We start from the raw sequence: 25010 nt of genomic DNA, 5'->3' as shown, positions 1-25010 counted from the left end.
TTAAATACAGGTAGAAATTTATTAAGGATGGGGGAAACCCACAGCTTTTTAAAAAAGTATCAAAAAAGAGACAAATGAGGTGAAGTGTCTGTCTTTGGCTGGAGCAGCAACTGGAGGGACAGAGTGGGGCTGGAAACTGGCCCAGGGTGGAGGGAGGGATGCAGGGATGGATGCAGATGCTCCTGGGCTCACTCAGTGGTTGTGGAGTGGGAACCAGGCTCTCAGCCCTTGAATATTCATCCCAGGACATCCTAACTGGGGCATCCCCCACTTAAAAGCACTGAGGCCTCCAGCACCAAAGCAACACATCTCAGGGGAGAGACAGCCTGGCAGCAGCCTGGGTCCAAACCAGCCCAGAGGGGTCACCTGGACCCCAGGAAGGACCTGCCTTCGTGCCACGGCTGGTGCTGAGGAGGAGGAGGAGATGCTGGGGAGAGCAGCCAGGACTGGGCAGCCTCGGGCAGGGAGAGGGGAGGTGACAGCCCCATCCTGCACTTCCACACCTGAGCAGCACCACTGGAGCAAGGAAGGAAGGGCTGCCTGGGTCCCCATGCTTTGCAAAAGGGAAAGGGGAACCAGCAGGGACTCAAGGCAGACGGTGACAGCTTCCTGAGAGGGCTGTGGGCTCCACAAGCAGCCACAGGAGCCCCCCAGGGGGATTTTCTCCACGTCTGCCTCCCACCATGGCACTATAAATACAGTCCCTGCCACTCCTCCCCTTCCAAAAGGAGAATTTCACTGAAATAAGGGAAGGAAAAGCCCCCTGCCCCAAGTCCTGCCTCTCCATCCAGTGAGGAGCCAGGCGGGAAGGCACAAGCCTCCTTGGGGACCTCAGGGGGAACAGGACTGAAAAATGTCTTTAAAGCTCAGCCCTGAACATCTTGGAGCCACGACAGAGACTCCAGAGAGCTCAAAAGGGGGAAACCCTGGGCCTAAAGAGCTGTGGATAAAAAAAGTGCCCCTGCAAAAAGGGGGTTGTGTTCACAGTATGAGCTGCAGCACTGCAGGGCACCGAGGTGGGACGGGGCCCCAGGCAGGCAGGGACACAGGCTGGAGACTTCAGCAACTTCACCCCAGGACTGGCAGTGCAGCCTGGCCACGGATACACCAAAATCCAGCCTCCCTCAGCCCTTTCCCCACACAGGCAGCAGCCAGAGTCGGTCCCCAGGCCAGTTACGGCTTTCCAGCATCAGGAGGGGATCAAGGCAGGGCTGGCTCAGCCCTACATCCCCAGCATTGAGCAAGGGGTACCCCAAACCCTCCCTCCCTGAGGATGGAGCCATGCCCAGAGTCTGCCCCATCCTGGAGCAGCCACCACCACGTCCCACAGGCTGGGCAGCACCCGCCCCATGGGAACATGGCAGGGTCAGTGCAGGACCTGCTCCAGCTCGTACTTCTCGCAGAACTTGCTGGTGAAGGGCAGGCAGGTGAGGTACTCCACCCAGCGCCAGTTGATGGGGTACACGTAGAGCCACACCACCAGCGAGGCAAAGAGCCCCAGGAAGACCAGCAGGGACACGATGATCATGGCGCGCTTGCGCAGCTTGTCCACCGTGCCGAAGGTGATGTAGGGCAGGAAGGCGAAGGACAGCAGGAGCCCGCTCAGGAAACCAAACAGGTGGGCAATGTTGTCGATCCAGGGCAAGAGGCCGCAGATGAAGAGGAAGAGGACGATGCCGAAGAGGTTGAGGAAGGCTTTCCAGGGTTTCTCCAGCACCTGCCAGCTTTGGAAGAGCTCCACGAAGAGGCAGGCCAGCAAGCCAAACTGGGAGCCGGCAGGGCCCACCTGCAGGGAAATGAGGGCTGGGCTCTGTGTCACCCCAGACACACCCCGTGTCCCCCGTGTCCCCTCTCTGTGTCACCCCAGACACACCCCATGTCCCCCAGGGATCACCTCCACCCCTAGCAAAGAGCATTTGGCTCCAGTGTGCCCATGCAGGATCCTGCATGGGGCTCAGGGGTGGGAGCCTCTCACAGACATGTTTTATGAAAAATCCTTTCCTTAGGATTTTTGCTCCTGAGAAGCTGGAAGGCCTTCAGGAACAAAATGTAAACAATGGTTATCTGCTGCTGTGGAATGCAACAGGTGCATCTGTGATTGGTCTCATAGAGTTGTTTGTAATTAATGGCCAATCACAGTCAGCTGGCTCGGGCTCTCTGTCTGAGTCACAAGCCTTTGTTATCATTCTTTCTTTTTCTATTCTTAGCCAGCCTTCTGATGAAATCCTTTCTTCTATCCTTTTAGTATAGTTTTAATATAATATATATAATAAAATAATAAATCAAGCCTTCTGAAACATGGAGTCAGATCCTCATCTCTTCCCTCAACCTGAGACCCCAGCGAACACGGTCACAGGAGCCCTGGCACAGGAGGATGAGGAGGAGAGCAGGGTGCTGCTGTTTTGGCAGAGCTGACACTTTCTGTGACTCAGCATCACCCCCTGGCAGACCCCAGCCCCATGGTGGCACACCTGTGGGGGGATTAGGGCCCTTGGCATGATCTCATTTAAAGGCTGACAGGGTTTGGCTGGCAGCAGATTAGCCATCTGCCTGCCCAGGGACCCCGCACGCTCACGGACACGTGGTGACATGTGACACACGTGGCATGTGCCAACACCACGCGTGGGGCAGGGACACCCCCTCCTCCTCTCCCTGCAGCAAACCCTGCCAGGGGGTGACAATCTGTGCTCCAGCCCCTTCCCAAAACCTCTGCCCAGGATGGGGATGGAGAGGGGCGTCCTTTGGTCCCTGGGAGCGCGCAAGACTTGGGACAGACCCCCAGACCCTCACCTCTGCCCTGTAGGGTAGGAAGATGGCACTGGCCAGGTTGCCCGTGATGCCACTGAGGATGAAGATGATGGAGATGCGGTGCCAGCCCGCCAGCTTCTCCAGGTCCCGCAGCACTGTCATCTGGAATGTCACCGACACCAGGCAGTGGATGATGCTGGGGGGAGAGGCCCTGGGTTAGAGACCCTGCCCAGCATCCCACCCAGTGCCCCAGGGCACGACACGGCTCACAGAACACCCCTGTCACAGACATCTTTAATGAAAAATCCTTTCCTTAGGATTTTTCCTCCTGAGAAGCTGAGAAGCCTCAGGAACAAAATGTAAACTGATTATCTGCTGCTGTGGAATGCAACAGGTGCATCTGGGATTGGCCCATGTTGGATGTTTCTAATTAATGGCCAATCACAGCCCAGCTGGCTTGGAGAGAGAGTCTGAGACAGCTGCCTTTGTTATCATTTTTTCCTTCCTATTCTATTCTTAGCTTAGCTAGGCTTCTGATGAAACCTTTTCTTCTATTCTTTTAGTATAGTTTTAATGTAATATATATCATAATATAATAAATCAAGCCTTCTGAGACATGGAGTCAGATCTCTGTCTCTTCCCTCATTCAAAAACCCCTGTGAACACGGTCACACACCCCCACTGAAGGCACTGTCACAGTCTGGGAGTGCCCTTCCCTCCTCTCTCCCAGCCCATCCCAATGGGCACTCCAGTGCCCAGTTCCCCCATCCCTGGGGATTTGGGGGCTGTGGCTCACCCGGCGTGCAGGAACAGGGACAGCCACAGGCGGTAGAACTGGTCAGGGACCTCCGGGTTCAGGAAGGGCAGGAGCCCACAGACCTCATCCAGGCAGTGCACCTGCAAAGGCAGCAGGGTGGTCCCCAGAGCCACAGGGAGCAGGGGATGGGTTACAGGGATGCCAATGATGTCATGTGGCAGCTGTGAGGGGATTCTGGATGGTGTGGGGCACCCACATTGCCCTGGTGCTGGTAAAGGTGCCTCCTGCCCCACGCCAGCAAGGTGGGTGTCACAGACAACTTTTATGGAAAATCCTTTCCTTAGGATTTTTCCTCCTGAGAAGCTGGGAGGCCTCAGGAACAAAATGTAAACAATGATTATCTGCTGCTGTGGAATGCAACAGGTGCATCTGGGATTGGCTCATGTTGGTTTGTTTGTAATTAACAGCCAATCACAGTCAGCTGGCTCGGACTCTCTGTCCAAGATGAAGCCTTTGTTATCATTCTTTGCTATTCTATTCTCAGCTAGCCTTCTGATGAAATCCTTTTCTCCTATTCTTTCAGTACAGTTTTAATGTAATATATATCATAAAATAATAAAGCCAGCCTTCTGAAACATGGAGTCAGATCCTTGTCTCTTCCCTGACCCAAGAACCCCTGTGATCACCGTCACAGGCAGGCACAGCAGCAGGAGCTTGGCCAACAGGCAAGGCCTTGCACTTTGCATCATTCCTGCTCACACCCATCCCAACCATGTCCCATTCCTGGTAGGACACTCTGAAGCCCTTTGACATCAGCATGGCTGCCAGCATTGTACCCCACACGCCCTGCCAGCATCCCTCCATGTACCCCACACGCCCTGCCAGCATCCCCCCATGGACCTCACACGCCCTGCCAGCATCCCTCCATGGACCCCACACGCCCTGCCAGCATCCCCCCATGGACCCCACACGCCCTGCCAGCATCCCCCCATGGACCCCACACGCCCTGCCAGCATCCCTCCATGTACCCCACATGCCCTGCCAGCATCCCCCCATGGACCCCACACGCCCTGCCATGCCTCCCTGGCCCCTCACCTGCGAGCAGAGCGTTGCCTCCTCGTGGAAGTAGCCGTGCATGAAGTCGCAGTACTCCCGTGTGGTGATCTCACAGCTGCCAGGGGCAGGAGGGGCTCATGGGGACAGGGCACACTCAGGACGCCCCTGAGCATCGCCCTCTGCCCCCAGCCTGCTGCCACTGTGCTTCCCACCCCCCAAGGCTCTGTAATCCCCCCCCTCAGGCACAGCTCTGGATGCTGATGGACAGCACAAGGGAGGAGTGCAGGGGGGGAGCCAGGCCAGGTGCCCCCTTTGCCCACCTGCCCTTGGTGCCGATGCAGCAGGGCCTGCCCTTGATCTCGCAGTCCAGGTGGGCCAAGCCCGTGTGGTTGGTTTTGGTCTCGTAGGTGCAGATCTAGGAGCAGGAGGGAAAGGAGCCCTGGTCAGAGCCTGGCCCCAGGCTGTCCCTGCAGAGCCCTGCTGGGCTCATTGGCACTGCCACCATGGAGCCAGCAGCTGATGGTGGCACCGGGCTCTTACCGGCCACTTGGTGATGTCGTCTGGCCACACATGGGGTGGGTTGGACGCAGGCTCCTCACACGTCCTGGCAGGAGGAGGGGGGTGAGTCGGGTGGGAGCCCCCAACAAATCCCCCTGCAGACCCTCATGCACAGACAGCTCTCGGACCTGCCTGGATCCTGCCCACCCATGGGTGCCCCACAACACCCCACAGCAGCTCCTTCTGCAGGTGAACCCCACAGAACTCAGGGCTGTTGCACAACCATGCCCATGGATGCTCCCATCCCAGCACAACACAACAGCATCACCTGCTGCTCCCTATGTTAAAGATAGGCCCTGCCTCAGTTTCCCCACTGATTCCCTCTTCTTTATCACTCTCCTAGTGTGCAAAAACCTCCCATCCCCTCAGACAACAGGAATCAAGGTACCCCAGCTGGAAAGGCAACCCCTTCTGCCGTGTCCCACACACAGCCAGGTGACAGGGCCACCTCCACCCAGCTGCTACATCTACCTGGGGTCCTGGTGACACACAGCCCCCGAGGTCCTCTTCTCTCCCGAGCCCATGGCTGGTGCATTGCTGCCTGGCCACTTGATGAACGTTGCCAGTGTCTCCTGCAGGGAACGTGGAGACACTGAGGATGCAGCAGGGAATGCATGGCTCTGATATGTGGTCTCCTCGAGCCAAGTCTCATAAGCTCTTGGAGATCTATATCACACCCAAGATAGCTCAGCTACCTTAGAAGGCATAAAATCAACAGGATGGCTTCTGTAGCAGTGTTGGAAAAATAAAAATTTTAATAAAAGGCAAAATAACAAAACTTTTTACAGAGAAAAAATGAGCCCAGTGCAAGAGGTTCTTGCTCCTGGTAAAACACCTCACAAAAGCAATTAGTTTCTTTGTTCCCTTCTTTTTCTAGTAAATTGCTTAGGCAGGACTTTTTGCCTCCTGTCCAATTGGCTATCCTTAAGTTGGAGGTGAAGCCCCCCAGGTCTTATGAGGTGTCTCTTTACCTAATCGAGGACAGAAACTTCTGGGCTTTTTTTCCTTTTTAAAAAGACAAAGGCCAGTTTGGTCACTCCATCAACAGGGAGCACATTCCTACAGGGCTCTGACCGCACCTGCATCCTGCCCAGGGGCAGAGCAGGGCTGAGATGGTTTCCCCTGGGATCCCAGCCCTTCCCGGGGCAGGGGCACGCACCGAGCAGTCCTGGGGCAGGGTCTGGATGCAGCCGGAGTTGTCGTTCTGCACGCAGCAGCCGGAGCCCCGCTCGCGGTCCCGCTCGCGCTGGATCAGCCGCTCCACCTGCCGGTCCTTGCGGATGCACGGCGAGAACTTGGCGCCCAGGTGGATCAGGTCGATCTGGCAGGGAGATGCCAGTAAAAAAGGGGATTTGTCTGTGCACCCCCCTTCGCTCCAGCTATCCCCAGGGAGAGTGGCAGGAGCAGGGGGTCTCCACAGGGAATAGACAAAGGTGTGTGTCATCCCAGTGGAGGGAAGGCAGGACTCTGTGATGCCACATGTCCCAGTGGGATGGGAGCATGGGACAGCAGGCTAGAGTGAGGAAGTCAAGCTGTGCCCCCCGGAGAAGAGGAGCACTGCAGAGATCCACCTCAGATCAGGGCAGGGGAAGCAGAAGGCAGAGCCTGAGACCAGGGGCCAAGGCTCTGGCAGGGTTCTCACCGAGCTGGGCCCAATCCAGAAGTTTTCCTGCTGGATGTACTTGACACTCTCGTAGACACCCTTGTTCCTCAGCACCTGCCAAGAGAGGCCAGGGTCAGATCCCACTGAAGGGACATGTGCTGAGGGGAGGGGGCACCCCTGTCTCCCTCCACTCAAAAGGGGCTGAGCAGCCCCTCCATCTGAGGGGAAGGGCTGTGGGTCCCACCAGCAAGGCAGGAGAGGGAACAGCTCTGCTCCCACCACATACTCTGCTGCAACATGGTGCTGCTCACCCCCTTGCCCTGGCCATATCACAGAGCCTCTCAAATGCTGGCTCCCAGTGTCCCACGGTGTCAGGCTCCCACAAGATATTCCCAGTCCTTGCAGGGAGCATGACACCATGGGACCCTGGTGGTTACAGTCCCCCCTGAAGGATGGCTCTCAAACTTACTAACTCTGTTGTCACGTGCTGGGCGAAGCCGATGGGGGCGATGCCGTAGGTGCCGATGACCAGCAGGGTGATGAGAATGTGCACAAAGGTGATCCAGTACGTGAAATACGGCCTGGAGGGGACAGGACCCAAAGCTGGAGCTGGTCAAAGATCTCCGGGCAAAGGGACACTGCAGTCCCCAAGCACTGAGGGGGACACACATCCGAGTGGGGTGGTCCTGCCGTCGGTGCCCCTCACCGGTGGCTGTCGGTGATCTCCAGCTGGGACTGCACGATGCTGCTCAGGCTGCGCCGGTACGTCCTGTTCAGCCACTTGCCCACCACGCCCAGCCCGTAGTAGCGTTTCTTGCGGTCAAAGGCGAAGTGCTTCACCTTGGAGGCGATGCGCCTGCCCCGCCGCGGAGCCGCGCCCGGCACCGAGGCCAGCCGGGCACCCTCCCGCCTGGCCAGAGAGGAGAAACCCATCACACCTCCCAAAGGAACAGCTGAGAAACACCCCACGGCCAGAGCTATGCCCTGAGCTGGGGCTCTGAGCACCTCCTGGCTCCCAGGATCATCATGGAAGTGCCCGGTGCTCATGGCTGGGGACACTGTCCTGCCTCCAGCAGGGCACCTGGGCAGCCTTGGGGGCAAGGCCTGCTGAGGGTTGGGACTCACGGGGTGGGCTGCTCCACCTCAGGGGACACCCTGGCTTCCTCTGCCACCTGGTGCATGCGTAGGTACGTGGCTGACAGAGGAGGCGACTCAAAGACGTCATCGGGCATGGAGTACGTCTCATCGTGCATGTCCATCTGGAAAGGGGATGGATTGTGTCGTTGGATATGGGTGATGGGTCAGAAACTGACTGAGCCCACACGCCCTGACTGAGCATACCCCTGGCCAGGGGGCGTGGGTGATCCCCAATGACACCCCACTAATGACACATCACAGGGTGTGAAATGTGCCCAGATGGCAACAAGGGCCATCACCAGGGCTGGGGCACAGCAGCCACCGATGCCTATGTCACTGCTGGGTGGAGTGCCAGCACAGGGATCCTCGTGAGAGCCCTCCTCCACACCGAGCCCCCTGTGCAGGGCCCCAGCTCCAGCAGCCAGCATGGAAAGGTGCTTGCCTTACTGAAGAAGGACGAGTCCAGGGTATCAGCAGCATCCACCATGTCCTCATCCATGAAGCTGGGGTACAGGAAGCTCCTCTTGCTCCTCTGCTTGGGAGCCAGTGGCTCCAGGACAGAGCGCCCCTTCGGCAGCACAAGCAATTGAAGGTGAGCAACCAGAAGCCCTCAGTTTTTGCAGCGCTGAGGGTTTCTCAGATCTTCCCTCTCCAACGCCAAGTGGCAAAGATTAAATCCCAATCAGCCACCATACCCCCTTGTGTGAGGAGGAAAAGGCAGAAGATGCTGCCTTTAGCCCCTCAGAATCCACACTGGACCATGGCCATGTTAGTCAGCATGACAAGTGACCTCTGAATTCATCTGGTCTCACACCCACAAACCCATCCCCAAGATTTGCCCTGGGCTCCTCAGAACCAAGAAAATTGCTGGAGAGGTTTCATTGCCCCTAACCAACGGAACCCAAAAGTTGTTTCTTTCTCAGATTGTCCAATTTCCACTAAAACTTCTACTTTTAAGTAGCGCTCAGGTTTAAAAAACCAATCTCCCCCCTCAAACCCACCCCGGAGAGAGAACAGTCTCCATGCGCAGCAAACAGACAACAAAGACGATGGGTGAAGGACAGAACTGAAACCCAGCTTAGGAAGGTGATCCCCCTCTGAAGGACAGAACTGAAACCCAGCTTAGGAAGGTGATCCCCCTCACACTCCCAAAACTCACACGCAGGAGGGCTGCGGCCGCCTTGAAGCTCATGTGGGCCACAGACTCCCTCTTCCTGCGCGGCAGGCGCCCGTAGCCCGAGCGGATGCTGTTGAAGGACGCCAAGGACACCACGCCAGGGGTGAGCGGGGGCAGCACGTGGTGGGGCGTGTGGGGACGGTCGGTGTCGTCGGGGTGGCGGAAGGGACGGCCCCTGGCCAGTGGGTCCACGATCTGCGGGAGGGAAGAGCTGTCAGCGCCGGGAGAGCAAGGCTGGCAGTGGGACCCCTCACCCCGAGCTCTACCTTGGGCATCTTGGCGGGCTTGGGCGACTCGGTGGCTTGGAAGGAGGGCACCTCCTGGCTGGGCAGCTCCATGTCGCGATAGGCGGGCTTCAGCTTGCCGTACCTCATGCTGCAGTGCTGCAGGCTCTTGCGCTGCCACTGCTGCCGCTTGCCCTCCCAGTCACTGCTGACACCGAACCACTGCGCCGTGCCCCTGCACACGGGGTGGGCACAGCTGTCACACAGCTGGTCCCTCACACCATGTACCACCATTGCACCCAGCCATCCCCTCTGCAGGGTGGGCACACCATGAACCACCATTGCACCCAGCCATCCCCTCTGCAGGGTGGGCACACCATGCACCACCATCCCACCCAGCCATCCCCTCTGCAAGGTGGGCACAGCTGTCACACAGCTGATCCCTCCCACCATGTACCACCATTCCACCCAGCCATCCCCTCCGGGCTTGGAGTGTCTCAGCCCAGCCTGCAGCAGGGCAGTTTTGACCTGGCTATGGGTCAAAGGTGAGAGGAATAACAGATTTGTCTTTACAAACCAGCTGTGGGTCTGCTGGTGGATAAAACTAGCACTGGGAGATAAAAGAAACCATGGGTAGGATTCCACTGATTGATGAATGGAAAAAGATATTTGCTTTTACAAATAACCTTTAGGTTTGCTAATAAATAAAATGAGACACTGAGAGATGAAAGAAACAATGGGGAAGAAAAACCCCTAAATTCTGTAAGAATTAAAAATTAAAAGGGAGGGTTATGCATTAGAGGGGAATCTTCAGTATCAGGTGTTTTGGGAAGTCGGAATCTCTCAAGTACCTCAGAAATGGGGAAAGAGAGAAGGGAAATGCGGCTGGGAAATTGGGATAAAAAGGAGGCTGCATCCTCCAAAAATTTGAGAGACCCCAGGGGAATGCCCCATGGCCTCTCCCTTTATTCAAATAAAGCCAGAAAGAACTCCTCTGCCCCCTTTTTGGCCATAAACCTCTGGTGTTTGTGGATTAATTTTCTTAACAAAGGGATGTGGCGGAAAGTGATTCTTGCGCTCCCTACTGAGACAAAACCCTCCAGCCCCACCCCAAATGCTCTGGCAGCACCCACAGTGTCCCCTGTGAGTGATCCAGCCCCGCTGGAGCCCAGCCCGCCCTCACTTGCGGATGCTCTGCGACAGGGATGTCTGCCGGCGGAAGCCGGGCCGGCGCTCCGGGCGCGGCTCCTGCAGGCTCTTGCTCTTGCGGTACACGGGCACCTTGTGGGGCTGCAAGGCAGAGCAGGGGGGCATCAGGGACACGGTGGCACCTGGCAGCCCCCCAGGCCCGGCGTGGCACGGGCACAGCTCCAGCACTCACCTCCTTGCGGGCACCATCCTCCTCGGCCTCGCGGGGCGGGATGACGATGGACAGGTTCGGGGGCTTCTTGCTCTGCAGGCGGCTGCTGCTGCTGCTGGAGCGGCTGCCCCCGTTCTTGTCCCCGGCTGACATCTCCGGCTGGGGCTGGCTGGCAGGCTGGCAGAGTGCAGGGGGTCAGCACAGGGGGACAGGGATTCCCCCAGGAGCTTGTGTGTGAGGAAAGGCTCAGTGAGAGACGGGGACTCATCAGTGGGACGTCACCAGACTGAGCGCCCTGAGTGCTGTGCTGGCCACCATGAACCCATCATGGACCCAAAACCCACATCCCAGCCCTGAGTTTGGGTGGGTAGCAAGGCTTGCATTAACCACTCACTGCCAGTCCCCCAGGGATCACCAACACCTGCTGGGAGTAGGGCAGGGATGACAACAGTGACCAGGTCAGAGCATCCCCATCATCCCAGCACATCCCAGTGGGACACCCAGGCTTCACACCCCGCCTGGATGAGCCTGACCATGTGCCTTGGAAACATGGGGGATCCCAGCAAGCCCTGCCAGGCCCGTGGCACACAGCTGCAGCACAGGGAACACCAGCACTCCCAGTTTGGCAAGGGAGCCAAGGGGACACAGCAGGGGATGTGTGCAAGGAGCTCCTCTTGCCTGGGCAGGGGGGGAAGGAAGGGGATGCACAAGGCCTGAAAACACCTGATCCACTTCCCCACATGCACCACAGCTCCCACGTGGACCTGTCACGTGTTGGGGTGCCCCATGAAGGGGAGAGGCAGGACATTCCCCTCTGGCACGTGCATGCACACACCAGGCTGGGACACTGAATCCTCCCTGGCACCATGTGCAGGGAGAGGGAGGCTTAACAGCCAAGATGTGGTTAATTCCTCAAGAAATCCCCTCCCAAGGGTCCCTGCAGCCAGCTCTGCCAGGCAGGGCTTGCTTTGCAGGGAAAGTAATTCCACCAAAGTGCAAGAGAACAAGTCCCAGATCCTATTAGGGACTATGAGGGCAATCAAATGGGAGGCACAGCCCTCTCTGACCTCTTCTGCTTGCCCATGTGCCAGTGCCCAGGGACTCACACAGGTCTCACAAGCATCTCTTGTCCCCCAGGACAGCCATGGCCATGGGAATGGTGTCACTTGCCACATTTGCACAGTGCCACTGGCTGCAAAATGCCAGCTTGATCTACAGGCCTGGCTCCTCTCCCTGCCCAAGATCCCAATGACCAGACTCCTCCAGCTCTGCTCCCCTTAGGCAACATCACTTGAGCAAGCAGATGAGTGACTGAGATCCCACCAACCCCTTCTGCAACAGGATCTATTGGCAGCCCATTCCCACAGCAAGAGCCAAGGACAGGGACACTTTAGCAGCTCCCTTGGCATTTGGAGTCCTGAACACAACCCTCCCCTTAGCCCACACCACAAGCAAAGTCTGGCTTAAGCAGCATGGGCTGCCCAAGGGATCAGCTTCATGGGGATGCAGGAGTCCAGAACCAGCCCCCCAAGGAGGGGACAGCCTGGAGTGGGCAGCACTGGCAGGAATTGCTGCCCTCCATCAGCTCCTGGGCCAGGTGATAATCTGCTCCTGCATTAAAATGGGTGCTGGGCTCCCTCTCCAGCACCAAAGCTGGGAGCAATCAACTCCCACATTTCTCCTGGGGGTTCAGCCAGTGCTGCTCTCCACGAGAGTCTCCTCACCTCATAAGAGTGACAGGGATCCTGTGCAGCGATGGCAAACACAGCAGCCTTCCTCTGCCTCTGTCCTTCACGCGTGGGAGCCCAGGACACGGCTGAATTCCTCCTGTGGGGAGAGGCTGGGATGAAAAACCCATCATGGGCTGTTTGGATTTATAAAGTAAGAGAGTTTTGAGAAAATGGTTAAAAAAGATAGCTGCAATGGGCAAGCAGGCAAGGGATGCAGGACCATCCAGGCAGAGGGAGAGCTGAGCTCAGTGCTGCCCAGACCCTGGGGACAGGGCTGCAGCTGGCTGCACACCAGGGACAGGGATCAGCCACTGGCACAGGGCAGCAGGAGGAGGAGAAGCCCCATTTACAGCAATGCTCCATGGCAGGGAATGACATGGGCAAGGCAGGGAGTTTTGGAGTTTTCCTCTGCTGCTGCTTTCCTGGCTCTTGGGAAGCAAGACACCCAGGAAGGGCAGGCAGGGACTGTGAGTGCCTCACTGGGTATTTCATAGCTGCTAAACTGGGAGAGTGCCAGCCCCAGCAAGTAAAACTTTCCATCCCATTGGTGAGCTCGAGGCTCTGTTTGTTTTCCTCCCAGGGCAGCCAGCAGTGAGCCTGAGATGGCAGCTGCTCTGGAGAGCTGGGAATGGGAACACACTGGGCTCAGAGCAACCCCTGGGGCACCCTCATCCTCCTCCAGCTCTGGGCAATGGCTCTGAGTGGTAAGAAGCACAGAAATTGGAGCCAAATTCTTACACTCCCATCCCAAAATCCCGTCCTCAGTCGCTCCCATTGTAGGAGCTTTGGGGGGGAGCATGGTGGGGATGGTGGAGATGAGAGATCTCTGCAGCCAGGGCTGGAACTTGGGGTTCATTGCAAAGGGCCTGGGTGCAGGGCCCTGCTGGGAGCTGCCAGCCACAGCTCAGAGCAGGCTGAGAGAAGAGAGGGGGAGAGAGGGTGAGAGGGTGAGAGAGTAAAAGCATAAGAGAGTAGAAGGGGTAAGAGAGTGAAGTTCCCGTTGCAATACCATAAATCTTCTTCTGTACTGAATATTCTGATTCTCACTAACCAATCTAGTACAATATACAAATCCTATAGCATTTACATGCAGCCTATAAGAATCATTACATCACCATACTGTGTTACATTTTAAACCCTAAAAACTCCTCTTTGGGCCCCTTCTGCCAAGCTGTAGGGTCTGCTCTGACCCTTGGGGCTGTCTGCAAGCAGAGGGTGTTGTTCCATCAAAAGGGGATCACCTTCAGCTGGCCACACCATTGTTTTCCAGTTGTTCAGTAACTGAGGTATCTCAAAGCTTGCTTTCATTTCAATCTCACTCTCAGTTTCCATATTCTCCAAATCTTTTGCCAGGCAACCATATTTATAAGGCTTTCCTGTTTCATCTTCCCCAACACCCATCACACCCCGGACAGCCCCAGATCTCTGTGCTTCCCAGCAAAGCAGGTTTGCAGCATAAAATCCCGGCCTGGCTTCCCCCCAGCTCCCCAGGCAGAGGGTGGAGGGCTGGGCTGGCCTCTCCCGAGGTGACTCAGGCCAGGGGAGCTGGCACAGCCTGCCTGGCACCTGCTGTCCCGTCACGGTCACGCGGCCGCAGCGCCGGTCACGGCTCTGTGCCCTGGCACTCCTGGCATTGAGAGGGAGGGGCAGGAGGGCAGCGGCCCCCGAGGGCTCAAGGCTGCTTTGCCACACAGCAGCCACCCCCTGAGCACAGATCCTGAGCCACAAGAGCCTTATCCTGTGCCAGGCAGAGAAATCCCCAGGGGACGGTGCTGGGAAGGAGTTTTCCATCTCACCACGTGCCTGGTGCTGGTGCCCAAGGCCTCTGGAGCTGGCATGCTCAGTGTGGGAATGGGCCAGGCAGTGCCTCCATCCACAGACAGCCTGCCCCAGGCTTGGCCCTCCAGATCCCCTGGGGTCCCAGGTTTCCAAACTTGCCTCTCCAGATCCCCTGGGGTCCCACATCCCCAAGCCTGGCCCTCTAGGTCCCCTGGGGTCCCAGGTTCCCAAACTTGTCCCTCCACATCCCCCAGGGTCCCAGCTCCCCAGGCTTGTCCCTCCAGATCCCCTGGGGTCCCAGGTTCCCAAACCTGGCTCACCACATCCCCCAGGGTCCCAGGTCCCCAGGCTTGTCCCTCCAGGTCCCCTGGGGTCCCAGGTCCCTGTCACCCCCCAGCCCCATGGTGGGCTCTGCCATCAGGAGCGCGGTTCCCTGCCTGGCAGCCCTGGCATCAGCCACCCCATCACAGGCACTGCTCAGCTGTGGGTGCCCAGGGAGCCTCAGCCCAGCCCTCGGACACTCAGGGTGCACGTGGTGGCTTTGTCCTGGGACAGAAAAAGGAAGTGAGAGGTGACGTGCGGAGCTGGCACAGGGGATGGCCCTGCTCTGGGGACAGGGCAGGTCACAGCATGTCCTGAGCTTGGTAGGAGCTGTGCTTTGGGCTGGAAGGCTCCTGGGGCAGCACATTGTCACTTTAGGCTGGAAAAAATCTCCATGCAATGGGGCTGCTGCCATTGTTGGAGTGATAAATGGGCAAGGGCATGGAGGGAGGAACACCAGGTCTGGTTGGTCAGAAGAGATCCCTCACTGTCACCATCTCCCCTCCCAAAGCTCTTGACCACTCAAAGTCACCAAAACGTGACATCCAGCAGTGAGGGACACAGCCTGTGTGAGGGTCCCACCCCTTCCCAAGAGGGCAGATGTGCTGGCATCACTGGGGATGAGCCTTCAGCCAAAAAAAGGCACAAGGAAGGTGACCAGGGCTGGCTCCCAGCCTCAGGGTGAATCACAACAAGCACTGACCAGAGGAAGCACAGCAAGGAAGAAAGTGATGGGAAAAATTGTGTGGTTCATACAAAGGGTCAGGCAGGACATGCTGGGATGGTCCAAGCAACACAAAAGGAGCATCAGCAAGGCCAGGTGAGCAGAGCTGGGACAGCCAAGCACAGCCAAGGCACAAGACAGCAGAGAAAACCCTGCAGAGCAGCCCTGGCTGGAGTTCTGTTGCCATTAATAAAGCACTTCCTTCCCAAAAAGACAATTATACATGCTTGGGCACACAAAGACATTTACTCATATGTGTTCTCCCAGATACAAAAACAGAGAGAGACTGAAATCTGTATGCATGCAAATATCAAGGAAAAGATAATAAAAAGCCAGAAGGTCCTCACAGTCAGAATTCATGTATGTATGGAAAAGTATGCTAAGTTGTTCTTATACATCACATTTGTAAGGTTTCATCTTCTTCAGACTATTGATATTCTGGTTAATAACACCCTAAATTTCCAGATCTTTCCAACTGTGGAATATGGATGCTTGGAGAAGGACCAGGATGTCTCTCCCTGACTCTGTTGGCACTGAGGGAAGGGACATTCCTGCAATAACACTGTCTGCATCTGCTGCAGCTCACCTGGAGGACAAAGCAGCTGTGAGCCACCCGAGGGTGTGGGGCAGGGACCCCATCATCACCCTGAGCATGAGGAGCCCCAGCTCTTCCTCTGCACAGGGCAGGGAGAAAGGGGCCAGCAGTGCCACAGAGCCCCAAACACCCCCCCAGCCTCTGCTGGCACCCAAGAGCCCATCAGGCAGAGCTGCTGCTGCCCATAAATGATTCATGAGCATCCTCTCTCAAGGCTGGAGCCACGTTAAAAGGTGCTCCCAGTTATTAAGAGCTCCAGATAGGAAACTCAATTTGTGCAGCTGCTCTGAGCATCGAGCTCCTGTGGGCTCACACCCCAGCAGAGACCCAGCACCTTTCAAAAAGCTTTTTGCCATTTTGCAGTCTCAAGTTTCAGGGCTGGAGAAAAGGAGCCAAAGCACAAACAGCTTTTGAAATAAAACCATATTATTATTGGAGAAAAAAAGAAAAACACTCTATTTTTTCCCCACGTGTCCCAATCCCGTCATAAGGGAACTGGATGGCAAAACTGTGAGATTTTCAGGGTTTTGCTCTGAGTCTTGAGAGAGGCCCCCTGTGTTCAGAGGGGGTGGTTGGCTGCCCTCTCCCTTATCACTGAGCCACACAGTCAGCATGGACACCCACAGGGGCTGAAATGCACCCCTCCCTGCTGGCTGGGGCAGGAAGATGGGTATGGATGAGTGCTGGGATCCTGCCTGATCCCCAGGGCGTGCAGGCAGCCAGCAGCACCTCACCCACACCACCACTAGAACATCCTCTCCCATTCTCCTCTGCCAGGAAGGACATTGGGCAATGGCAGCAGGTTTGCTGGGCTGGGAGCAGGGCACGCCTCAGGAGGAAGGAAAGCAGCTGGGGAGACAGAGCATGGTGGGGCTGCTGATAAGGAGAGCCCTGCATGGGGACATGGGGACACAGGGACACGGCAGCCTGGACTGGGCTTCCCTGCTGCAAGGCCTGGAGAGCCAGGAATGTGGCCCTGGGCTCCCTGGTAGGGAGGGTGACGCCATCCCCATGCATGGAGAGGGAAGGGTTTGCCTGCAATGCCTGGGAGTGGGTGGAAAAGCCGCGTGGAGGATTTCCCACAGCCCATTTCCCATCCTCATTAATGTTTTTACCAGAACAAAAACCCCCAGCCAGCCCAGCAGACAAAGGCTTCCCAACCTGCTGGGCTGGGGTCCCTCTGTGCCACCCACCCCTTGTGTCCCCACACCCCCTCCCAGCACAACAGCCCCAAGCAGGCAGCACAAACCATTCCCTGCTTCCTGCAGAGGTGCTGGGAGCTGCTGGAGTGGCTGTGGCTGCACAAGGGGACCCCCAGCCCACCGGCCCCTTCCTCAGCTGGAGCTCAAGCCAAGTGAGGAAGACACACGTGGAGATTTTGGGTCACCCCAGAGGCTTTGGGGACAGCAAAAGGCCAAAGTCTCCCCCAGCAGCTCCACTGGTGAACGTGCAGAGGGGTCACAAACACACAAGGAAAGCTCTTTTCCATTTTCCCCCAGCCTACCAGGATTGATTTAACTTGGTTTTACCTAAGAACTGATTAATTACTCGAATCTACTCCAATTCCTTATTAGCTGGGCTTAAACACAGAGAGCACAGACATGATGGTGCAAGTGTTTCAGCCCTGGCTGCACCTTCTGGAAGGGCTCCCAGGCTGGTGTTTACCCAAGGGAAGGGGACAGCCTGCCTGCAGCCACGTGCCTGCCATCCCCACGCTGCAGGTCATTCTGAGCTCACTCCCACTTCCCTCCTGGAAGCAAAATTCCTTGTATGAAAGGTCAGTGGGGCTGGAGGGGACACTCCTCCCTCTGGTTCTCTGCTGAGCACTCATTCCTCCAGCAGCTCTCAGTGCCAGGGTTGCCTTGAAGGCTTCCCCAGTGCCTGCTGCCTGCTCCAGAGCACACCAAGGCACCCAGAGCAGCTCAGGCCTGGCACAAATGCCCCATATTTACAGAGGGTTCCCTGCCCTGGGCTCTGGCCATCCCCACGCTGTGTGGGAGGAGGTGCTGAGCCCTGTGCAGGAATTTGGCTCAGCCCAGGGATGAGATGAGTCCTGGGCTGGAGCCCCCCCTTGGCTGCAGCTCCCTATCTCTGGGAACAGACTCTTATCTCAACACAGCCATTCCAAGGCTTTTACAAAGTGCTGCTCGCCCTGACAGGCCCTGTGCAAAGGGGGAGCCCTGGGTGGACACCAGCAGCCTCCTCCTTTCCCATTCCAGGGCCAGCAAAAGGGAAAAGGACCTTGTGGTGTCCCTTTGGGCTGTCATGGTGCCACCTCTGCTGGCAGGGGGCTGTCCCCAAACACCACATTCAGTGTCAGTGCTCCTGGCCCTGGGACAGCTGGGGGAAGCTGCTCCTCCCTCCTCCCAGCCAGCAGCAGCCGAGTGTGGGTGGGCCACTCCTCAGTTTCCTTCCTTTCCCTCCTGATTGCAGGAGAGCTGCAGCACCCAGACCTGCATCCTGCAGGGAAAGCCTGGCTGGGAACAGCTCATCCCACCCAGCACAGGGAATTCCTGCCCAGGTGTAGGAGCATTGTGGGGTGGGACAGTCAGGGATGGATGGAGATGAGAGATCTCTGCAGCCAGGGCTGGAACTTGGGGTTTATTGCAAAGGGCCTGGGTGCAGGGCCCTGCTGGGAGCTGCCAGCCACAGCTCAGAGCAGGAATGAGAGGAGAGAGGGTGAGAGTAAAAGGGTAAGAGGGCGAGGCTCCCATTACAATACCATAAATCTTCTTCTGTGTTGAATATTCCGATTCTCACTAACCAATCTAGTACAAGATACAAATCCTATAGCATTTACATACAGCCTATAAGAATCATTACACTACCATACTGGGTTACATTTTAAACCCTAAAAACTCCTCTTTGGGCCCCTTCTGCCAAGCTGTAGGGTCTGCTCTGACCCTTGGGCCTGTCTGCAAGCAGAGGGTGTTGTTCCATCAAAAGGGGATCACCTTCAGCTGGCCACACCATTGTTTTCCAGTTGTTCAGTAACTGAGGTATCTCAAAGCTTGCTTTCATTTCAATCTCACTCTCAGTTTCCATATTCTCAAAATCTTTTGCCAGACAACCATATTTATAAGGCTTTCCTGTTTCATCTCCCCCAACACACAGGGAATCCCTCACTCACTGAAACCTGTGCACTGTGATGCTCTTCCCACCACAGCCTCTCCATGGATCTGTGCCAGCCAGGCACTTTGCAGCCTCTCAGCTGCCCAGAGCTGGAGATGGGGGTCTCCTCAGCCTTCTCCATGCTCCTCCTGCCTGCTGTCCCACCCCTGGGATGCTGCTCCACACAGCTCACAGGGGCTGGAGATGCTGCTTTTGAAGGAGCCACCTCTGTGTCCTCCCCAGGAGAGCCTGGACTGGGTTAAGTCACCGTGTACAAGAGGTGACTGGCTATGGGATCACCCTTGGAAAAGCTGTGTGACAGCAGCACAGCCCTGCTCATTCCATGGAGGAGCTGAGGCTGGGCAGGACACACCAACACCGAGCACTGGGGATCCCCCTGGCTGCCCATGGGCACAGAGTGCAGCCCTTGGGCTCACAGGTGGCAGACAGGACGTCACTCCCAGCCCTGCCTGGCATTCCCAGGAATTCCCCCACAGGAATAACTCCATCAGGCCCCCAGCACAAGCTGCAGCATGACACATGGGGAGTGAAGGAGGTGTGGGAGGAGGCACTGCCACACTGGGCATCTTGGGGGGCACCAGCCACACCTCTTCTGCCCCAGGAGGGTCTGACAGACCAGAGGAATGTCACTTTTAAGCAATGAATCAATAAAACACAAAGCAACAGAGGCTGTTGAAGGTTGCCTGGGAGTTGCAGCAGCTGGGAAAGATGCCTGGAGATGGGAGGGATGGTTCTGTGGGATGGGGGGGACCACACACCACCCATCTGAATGGCTCCTCACAGGGCTGGGCATTCAGCACAGAGCCCATCTGCCCTCCACACTGGTGGGCTCCTTCCTCCCACCCAATGTCAGCAGCTTGAGAAAAGGCCAGGGAGCATCCCTGGGCACTGTCCTACTCCCTCCTGTCCCACATCCCCACTGCAGCATCAAAGGGGTTGGTTTACACCTCACTCCCCCTGCCCCGAGGCACAGCCACAGCATCAGCCCTGCTCTTGTGCTGCACAAACTGTCCCCGAGGTGACAAGCTGTGGTTTCACTGGACACCTCTGTGCTTTGTGGCATTTCACAAGTGGGGAAACTGAGGCGCTGCACTACAGAAAGGCTCCCTGCCTGCTCACCCTGCAGGGAGCTGGCTCCTTCTCCATCCAAGCCCACACAGCTCTCCTAGTTTTAAGTTCCTGGAGGACAAGGGTGGAGGAGGAAGCCCTCACATGCAAACCCCATAAATATTTGCTGCCCTGCCCTCCCAGAGCTATTATTTGGGGGTTTCCTCGGTTCTGTTCTCAGCTAACATGACCAGTGCCCTACAGTGCTTGACCTTGGAGTGTGAGTCCCCAAGGATGAGGGGACACAGGGTCCTGTGTGGTGGGCAAGCAGAGGCCAGGCTTAGCCTGGGGTCCTCCCTGGGTCCATTCTCCACCCTAAATGCCTCATTAAGAGAGCAACCACTAAACAACTGCTTTTTTGTTGTGTTTTTTTAAGTCAGAGGGATCAAGTACCAGCGCCGAGGGTTTCCTGCATACCCACCACCAGCACACACAGAGCTCTCCAGGCCGATTTGGAGGCCAGGAAATGACCACAACTCAAAGCACTGCACACTCCCAAATGACCAAACTCCTGGATGCCTGTAATTAACAGGGACTGTGCCCACCCCCGCTGGGAGCTGGCTGTGTTATCAGACATCTCAGGCAGGCAGGACAGCAGAAACCGAAAGTCATTAGGCAAAACGCGCCTCCAGAGGGGGAGAGTTCATGATCCCAGCACCTGTGGGCTCATAGAGGTTTAAGTAATTAATTTTCAGCTTTCATTAATTGACTCCTTCAGTGCTGAGCGCCTGTCAGCACCAAGCCTGCACTCGCTCCTCCGGGTCAGGTCCCTGCAGGACTCCCAATGCCCACGGGAAGTGTGGAAATGCCTCACGAGCCCCACGTTGGTCTGGGCAGCTCTGCCACCTCCCCACCAGCTGGTTCTCCATCACCTGTCTCCTACTTTCCTTGGCAATGAGCTCTGTTCTGATTGCTGGCTTGTCCCAGGGCCTGTTTTCAGCTCGGGAACAACATAAGGGAAGGAATAAGGCTGTATTTGGGGGATCCTCAGGGAAGGAATAAGGATGTATTTGGGGGATCCTCAGGGAAGGAACAAGGATGTATTTGGGGGATCCTCAGGGAAGGAATAAGGATGTATTTGGGGGATTCTAAGGGAAGGAATAAGGATGTAGTTGGGGGATCCTAAGGGAAGGAATAAGGATGTAGTTGGGGGATCCTAAGGGAAGGCATAAGGATGTATTGGGGGGATCTCTCAGCTTCACTGTAAGAGCTAAACAGGAGCAGCATCCAAGAACAAAACATAGAACAAGAGGACAGCTGCTCTTTCATCCCAGCCCACATTGCCCAGGTCCCCCAGTGCATCCCGGTGAGTGCATTCCCCCTGAGGCCACCCAGCAGTGCCCTCCCCACCGCATTCACGCCCCCCTGCTCCGCATCCCCATCTCGGAGCTGCTCTCCCGGCATCCCCAGGCATCCTTTGTTCCTCCCCCCCGCTCCGCTCCGGCAGCGCCGCTCTCACACCCAGCGCTCGCACACGGCAGAGACAACCCCGGGCTCGGCCCCGTCTCGCAGAATTTACATCAGGGCTCTGTTGTGGTGTCAAACCCCACTCTGTGGTTTGCCCTTTCTCACTCCGGGGCTTGCAGCACCTCCAGGTGTCCCAGCGCAGCTGCAGCGGTGCCAGAGAACAGCCACGAAGGGAAGTGGTGGATGGTCACCTGCTCTGTAGCTGATCACCCCATCGACTGCGAAGGAGCTGGGAAGGGCAGAGCCCAGGGAGCCACATGTGAAGCCAGAGCCGACCCGGGTAGCACAGGCAGAGGCAGCTCTGGTTTCTCCCAGGCTCAGCTGCAGCTGAACCCTCCAGCTGCTCATTTTGGAGGTGGGACGATTCCAAACTGGTTATTTCCCACTTGGGAAAAAGGCAGGAGCCAAAGGATGCTGCTTCAGAGGGCACAACGGAGTGAGCTGAGTGGGGGCATTTCCTCGCTCACAGCCCTGGCACTGGGGTGGGGAGCTCTCCCCAGTTCCCCAGCTGAGCTGGAGGCTGTGTGCCCAGGGCAGCAGCAGCAGCACCGTGAGTTCACCCTGGAAATCCCCGGGAGCAGCCATCCAGGGGCTGGGAACGTGCAAGAGGAGAATGCCCTGGCTCCTCGTGGCACGGATGACGCCACGCTGGGGAAGAAGGCGGACACTTCCTCTTGCCACAGGGACCCGGCGGTGACAATGCAGCCTCTCGGGTCCCCTTCCCCCTGCAGGACGGGCCTGGGGCCTGAGAGAGAACTGCAGGGTCTCAGATCGCCGTGGGCACCACGGCCTGGAAGGATGGTCTCTGCCCAGTCCTGCTGGCCGGGCCGCAAGGCAGGGCAGGATGGGGTAGAGCTCAGCCTCACCCCTCTATCCCAAACCTGCGTGGGTATTTTAGGATCAACAGCAAAAATTTGACCAAAATACCCACGCACAGCATCCCTCTGCTCCCGGCGGGATGTACACACCGACGGAGCATGACCCGAGCCCTGCTCTGTAAGGATTTTGTTCGCCTGCGAAGCGCTGGTGGCAGCACTCGCCACTCCAGGCAGCACGTGGGAGCGTCCCAGAGCCCGCAACCAAACCCCAGAGCAGCGACAACAACAAAGCCCGGGCGGCCGGGGGGCAGGAGGATGCCCGGGCTCCGGACCGGCCCCTCCGCCGCCCCCCTGCCCGAGGGGCGCTGCCAGCCCCGCTCACCTGGGCGGGGGGAAAAGCAGCAAACACAAACAAAAAGCACCCGCCCGCCTGGTTATCGGCGCCAGAAAGTAGGTTAGAGCTTGCCTGCCTGCCTCGGCAGCGGGCAGGGTTTTCTCTCCGGCCGGGTCACCCCGCCGGGACACGCACCCACTTCCCCCTGTGATGGAGAGGAGGAGGAGGAGGAGGAAGAGCGCGGCCCCGCCACCCGTCCGGATGCCCGCGCTGGAGGCGCCGTGCAGGACGCGGGGCACGGCCCCGGGCAGGGGGATGCGCGCAGAGCCCCCCGCCCCGCGAAGCGAGCGGGTGGGACGGGACAGACCCCAGGCAGCCCCGCGGGGCCGGGCCGGGCCGGGCGGGAGGCGCGGGGCGGAGGAGGAAGCTGGCGGGACGCGGCGCTCACAAAGCAGCAACAAACCGGGCGGTCACGGAGCGGAGCGGCGCGGAGGCACCGGGACCCCGCCCCGCTCTGCTCCCCTGCTGGCCCCGCTCACCTCGCTCCCGTCCTGCCCCCGGTGCCACTCCCGGTGCCGGTGCCGGTCCCGCGGCAGCGCCGCCGCCTCCACCTGGGCCGGGCGGGGCTGGGGGCGGGCCCGGGGCGGGGCTCGGCGGGGGCGGGGCCCGGGGCGGGGTCTCTGCCTGGGGTCTCCGCCCGCGCCCCGGCCGGGGCTCCCCCGGTCCCGCCGGGCCCCGGCACCATCTACGGGAATCCCCCATGGGAATGAGTCCGTGCTGGGAGCTGGGAGCCGGCACCGCCAGGACTGGGCGCTGTCGGAACCAGCCACCGTAAGAACTGGGCACTGCTAGGACTGGGCACTATTAGGACTAGGCACTATTGAGACTAGTCACTATTAGAACGGGCCGCTGTTTGGACTGGTAGTAATGACCATTAAGAACGGTCGATATTAGGACTGGTCAGTATTAGAACTGGTCAGCATTAGGACTGGGCATAATTGGGACCAGCCGCTGTAAGGACTGCTCACTGTTAGGACTGGATGCTATTAGGACCAGGCACTATTAGGACTGGTCACTATTAGAATTGGCCGCTATTAGGATCCGTTACTATTAGGACTGTTAACCATTAGGAATGGTCAATACTAGGAACAGCCACTATTAGGACTGGCCAGCATTAGAACTGATCAGCATTAGGACTGGGCATTATTGGGACCAGCCACTATAAGAACTAGGCACTATTAGGACCAGGCACTATTAGGGCTGGTCACTATTAGAATCGGCTGCTATTAGGACCCATTACTATTAGAACTTGTAACCATTAGGAATGGTCACTATTAGGACTGGTCAGTGTTAGGACTGGGCATTATTGGGATCAGCCACTATAAAAACTAGGCACTATTAGGACCAGTCACCATTAGGACTGGTCACTATTAGGACTGGTCACTGGTAGCATCAACCACTCTTAGGACTGATCACTCTTACAACCCGTCACCATCAGAACTCTCAGTATTAGGACCGGTCATTATTAGGAATGGTCACTATTAGGACTGGTCAGCATTAGGACTGGGCATTATTGGGATCAGCCACTATAAAAACTAGGCACTATTAGGACTGGTCACTGTTAGGATCAGCCACTTTTAGGACTGATCATTCTTACAACCCGTCACCATCAGGACTGGTCACCATCAGGACTGGTCACTATCAGAACTCTCAGTATTAGGACCGGTCATTATTAGGACAATCACTGGTAGAGCTGGCCACCATAAGGGCTCTAAGGGATGCCCCCTGACCCCACACCCCAGCAGTGGGCACTGCAGGGTGCAGGCAGGGATGGGCTGGCACAGCCCCGGGCTCGGTGGGCACTGTGGGGTGCGGGCAGGGATGGGCTGGCACAGCCCACAGGCTCGGTGGGCACTGCGGGGTGCGGGCAGGGATGGGCTGGCACAGCCCTGTGGCTCGGTGGGCACTGAGGGGTGCGGGCAGGGATGGGCTGGCACAGCCCCGAGCTTGGTGGGCACTGCGGGGTGCAGGCAGGGATGGGCTGGCACAGCCCACAGGCTCGGTGGGCACTGCGGGGTGCGGGCAGGGATGGGCTGGCACAGCCCCGGGCTCGGTGGGCACTCCGGGGTGCGGGCAGGGATGGGCTGGCACAGCCCAGAGGCTCGGTGGGCACTGCGGGGTGCGGGCAGGGCCGGCCTGGCACAGCCCTGTGGCTCGGCGGGCCCGGGCATGTCCCGCCCAGCCGGGCCGGGGCAGCGGGCAGCGGGGCCGGTCCTGTCGGCTTTCACAGCCTGACTCACCCGGGGTTGGCCAGCTCAGCCCCTCGGGAGCTGCACCTGCTCCATCACCATCAGCGCTGGGCTGTTCTTTTTCCACAACAGCC

At 57.7% G+C, this 25010-nt stretch overlaps 1 protein-coding gene across 2 annotated transcripts; it reads right to left on the bottom strand.

Moving 5' to 3' along the window:
- Positions 1 to 23261, bottom strand: RHBDF2 (rhomboid 5 homolog 2). 2 transcript variants are annotated; one of them, XM_059486043.1, is made up of 19 exons: positions 23167 to 23261; positions 12345 to 12447; positions 10642 to 10847; positions 10444 to 10550; positions 9303 to 9495; positions 9019 to 9231; positions 8302 to 8427; positions 7848 to 7981; positions 7429 to 7632; positions 7192 to 7303; positions 6762 to 6836; positions 6279 to 6440; positions 5591 to 5691; positions 5102 to 5165; positions 4882 to 4976; positions 4601 to 4676; positions 3545 to 3645; positions 2791 to 2944; positions 1 to 1786 (listed from the first exon to the last, which is right to left on the bottom strand). In XM_059486043.1, exons 3-19 carry the CDS (start codon positions 10771 to 10773, stop codon positions 1367 to 1369), a joined length of 2469 nt encoding a protein of 822 aa, XP_059342026.1. In that variant the 5' UTR covers positions 10774 to 10847; positions 12345 to 12447; positions 23167 to 23261; the 3' UTR covers positions 1 to 1366. The 2 variants fall into 2 exon arrangements, with proteins under 2 accessions (XP_059342026.1, XP_059342027.1); XM_059486044.1 differs by having other exon boundaries at positions 10642 to 10797; positions 23167 to 23192.
- Positions 23262 to 25010: the final 1749 nt, after the last annotated feature.

The sequence above is a fragment of the Ammospiza nelsoni genome, chromosome 19 (assembly GCF_027579445.1).
Source record: "Ammospiza nelsoni isolate bAmmNel1 chromosome 19, bAmmNel1.pri, whole genome shotgun sequence".
NCBI classification, from domain to species: domain Eukaryota; kingdom Metazoa; phylum Chordata; class Aves; order Passeriformes; family Passerellidae; genus Ammospiza; species Ammospiza nelsoni.
This window is presented reverse-complemented; position numbering and strand designations above follow the sequence as displayed.

What these genes read in the sequence shown, in the direction of transcription:
- RHBDF2 (XM_059486043.1), bottom strand. Translation starts at nt 10,773, where the DNA reads ATGTCAGCCGGGGACAAGAACGGGGGCAGCCGCTCCAGCAGCAGCAGC. An exon ending in AGCCCGCCAAGATGCCCAAG is followed by an intron (nt 9,232 to 9,302) that starts GTAGAGCTCGGG and finishes TCCCTCCCGCAG; the next exon opens with ATCGTGGACCCACTGGCCAG. An exon ending in GAGGTGGAGCAGCCCACCCC is followed by an intron (nt 7,633 to 7,847) that starts GTGAGTCCCAAC and finishes CTCTCTGGCCAG; the next exon opens with GCGGGAGGGTGCCCGGCTGG.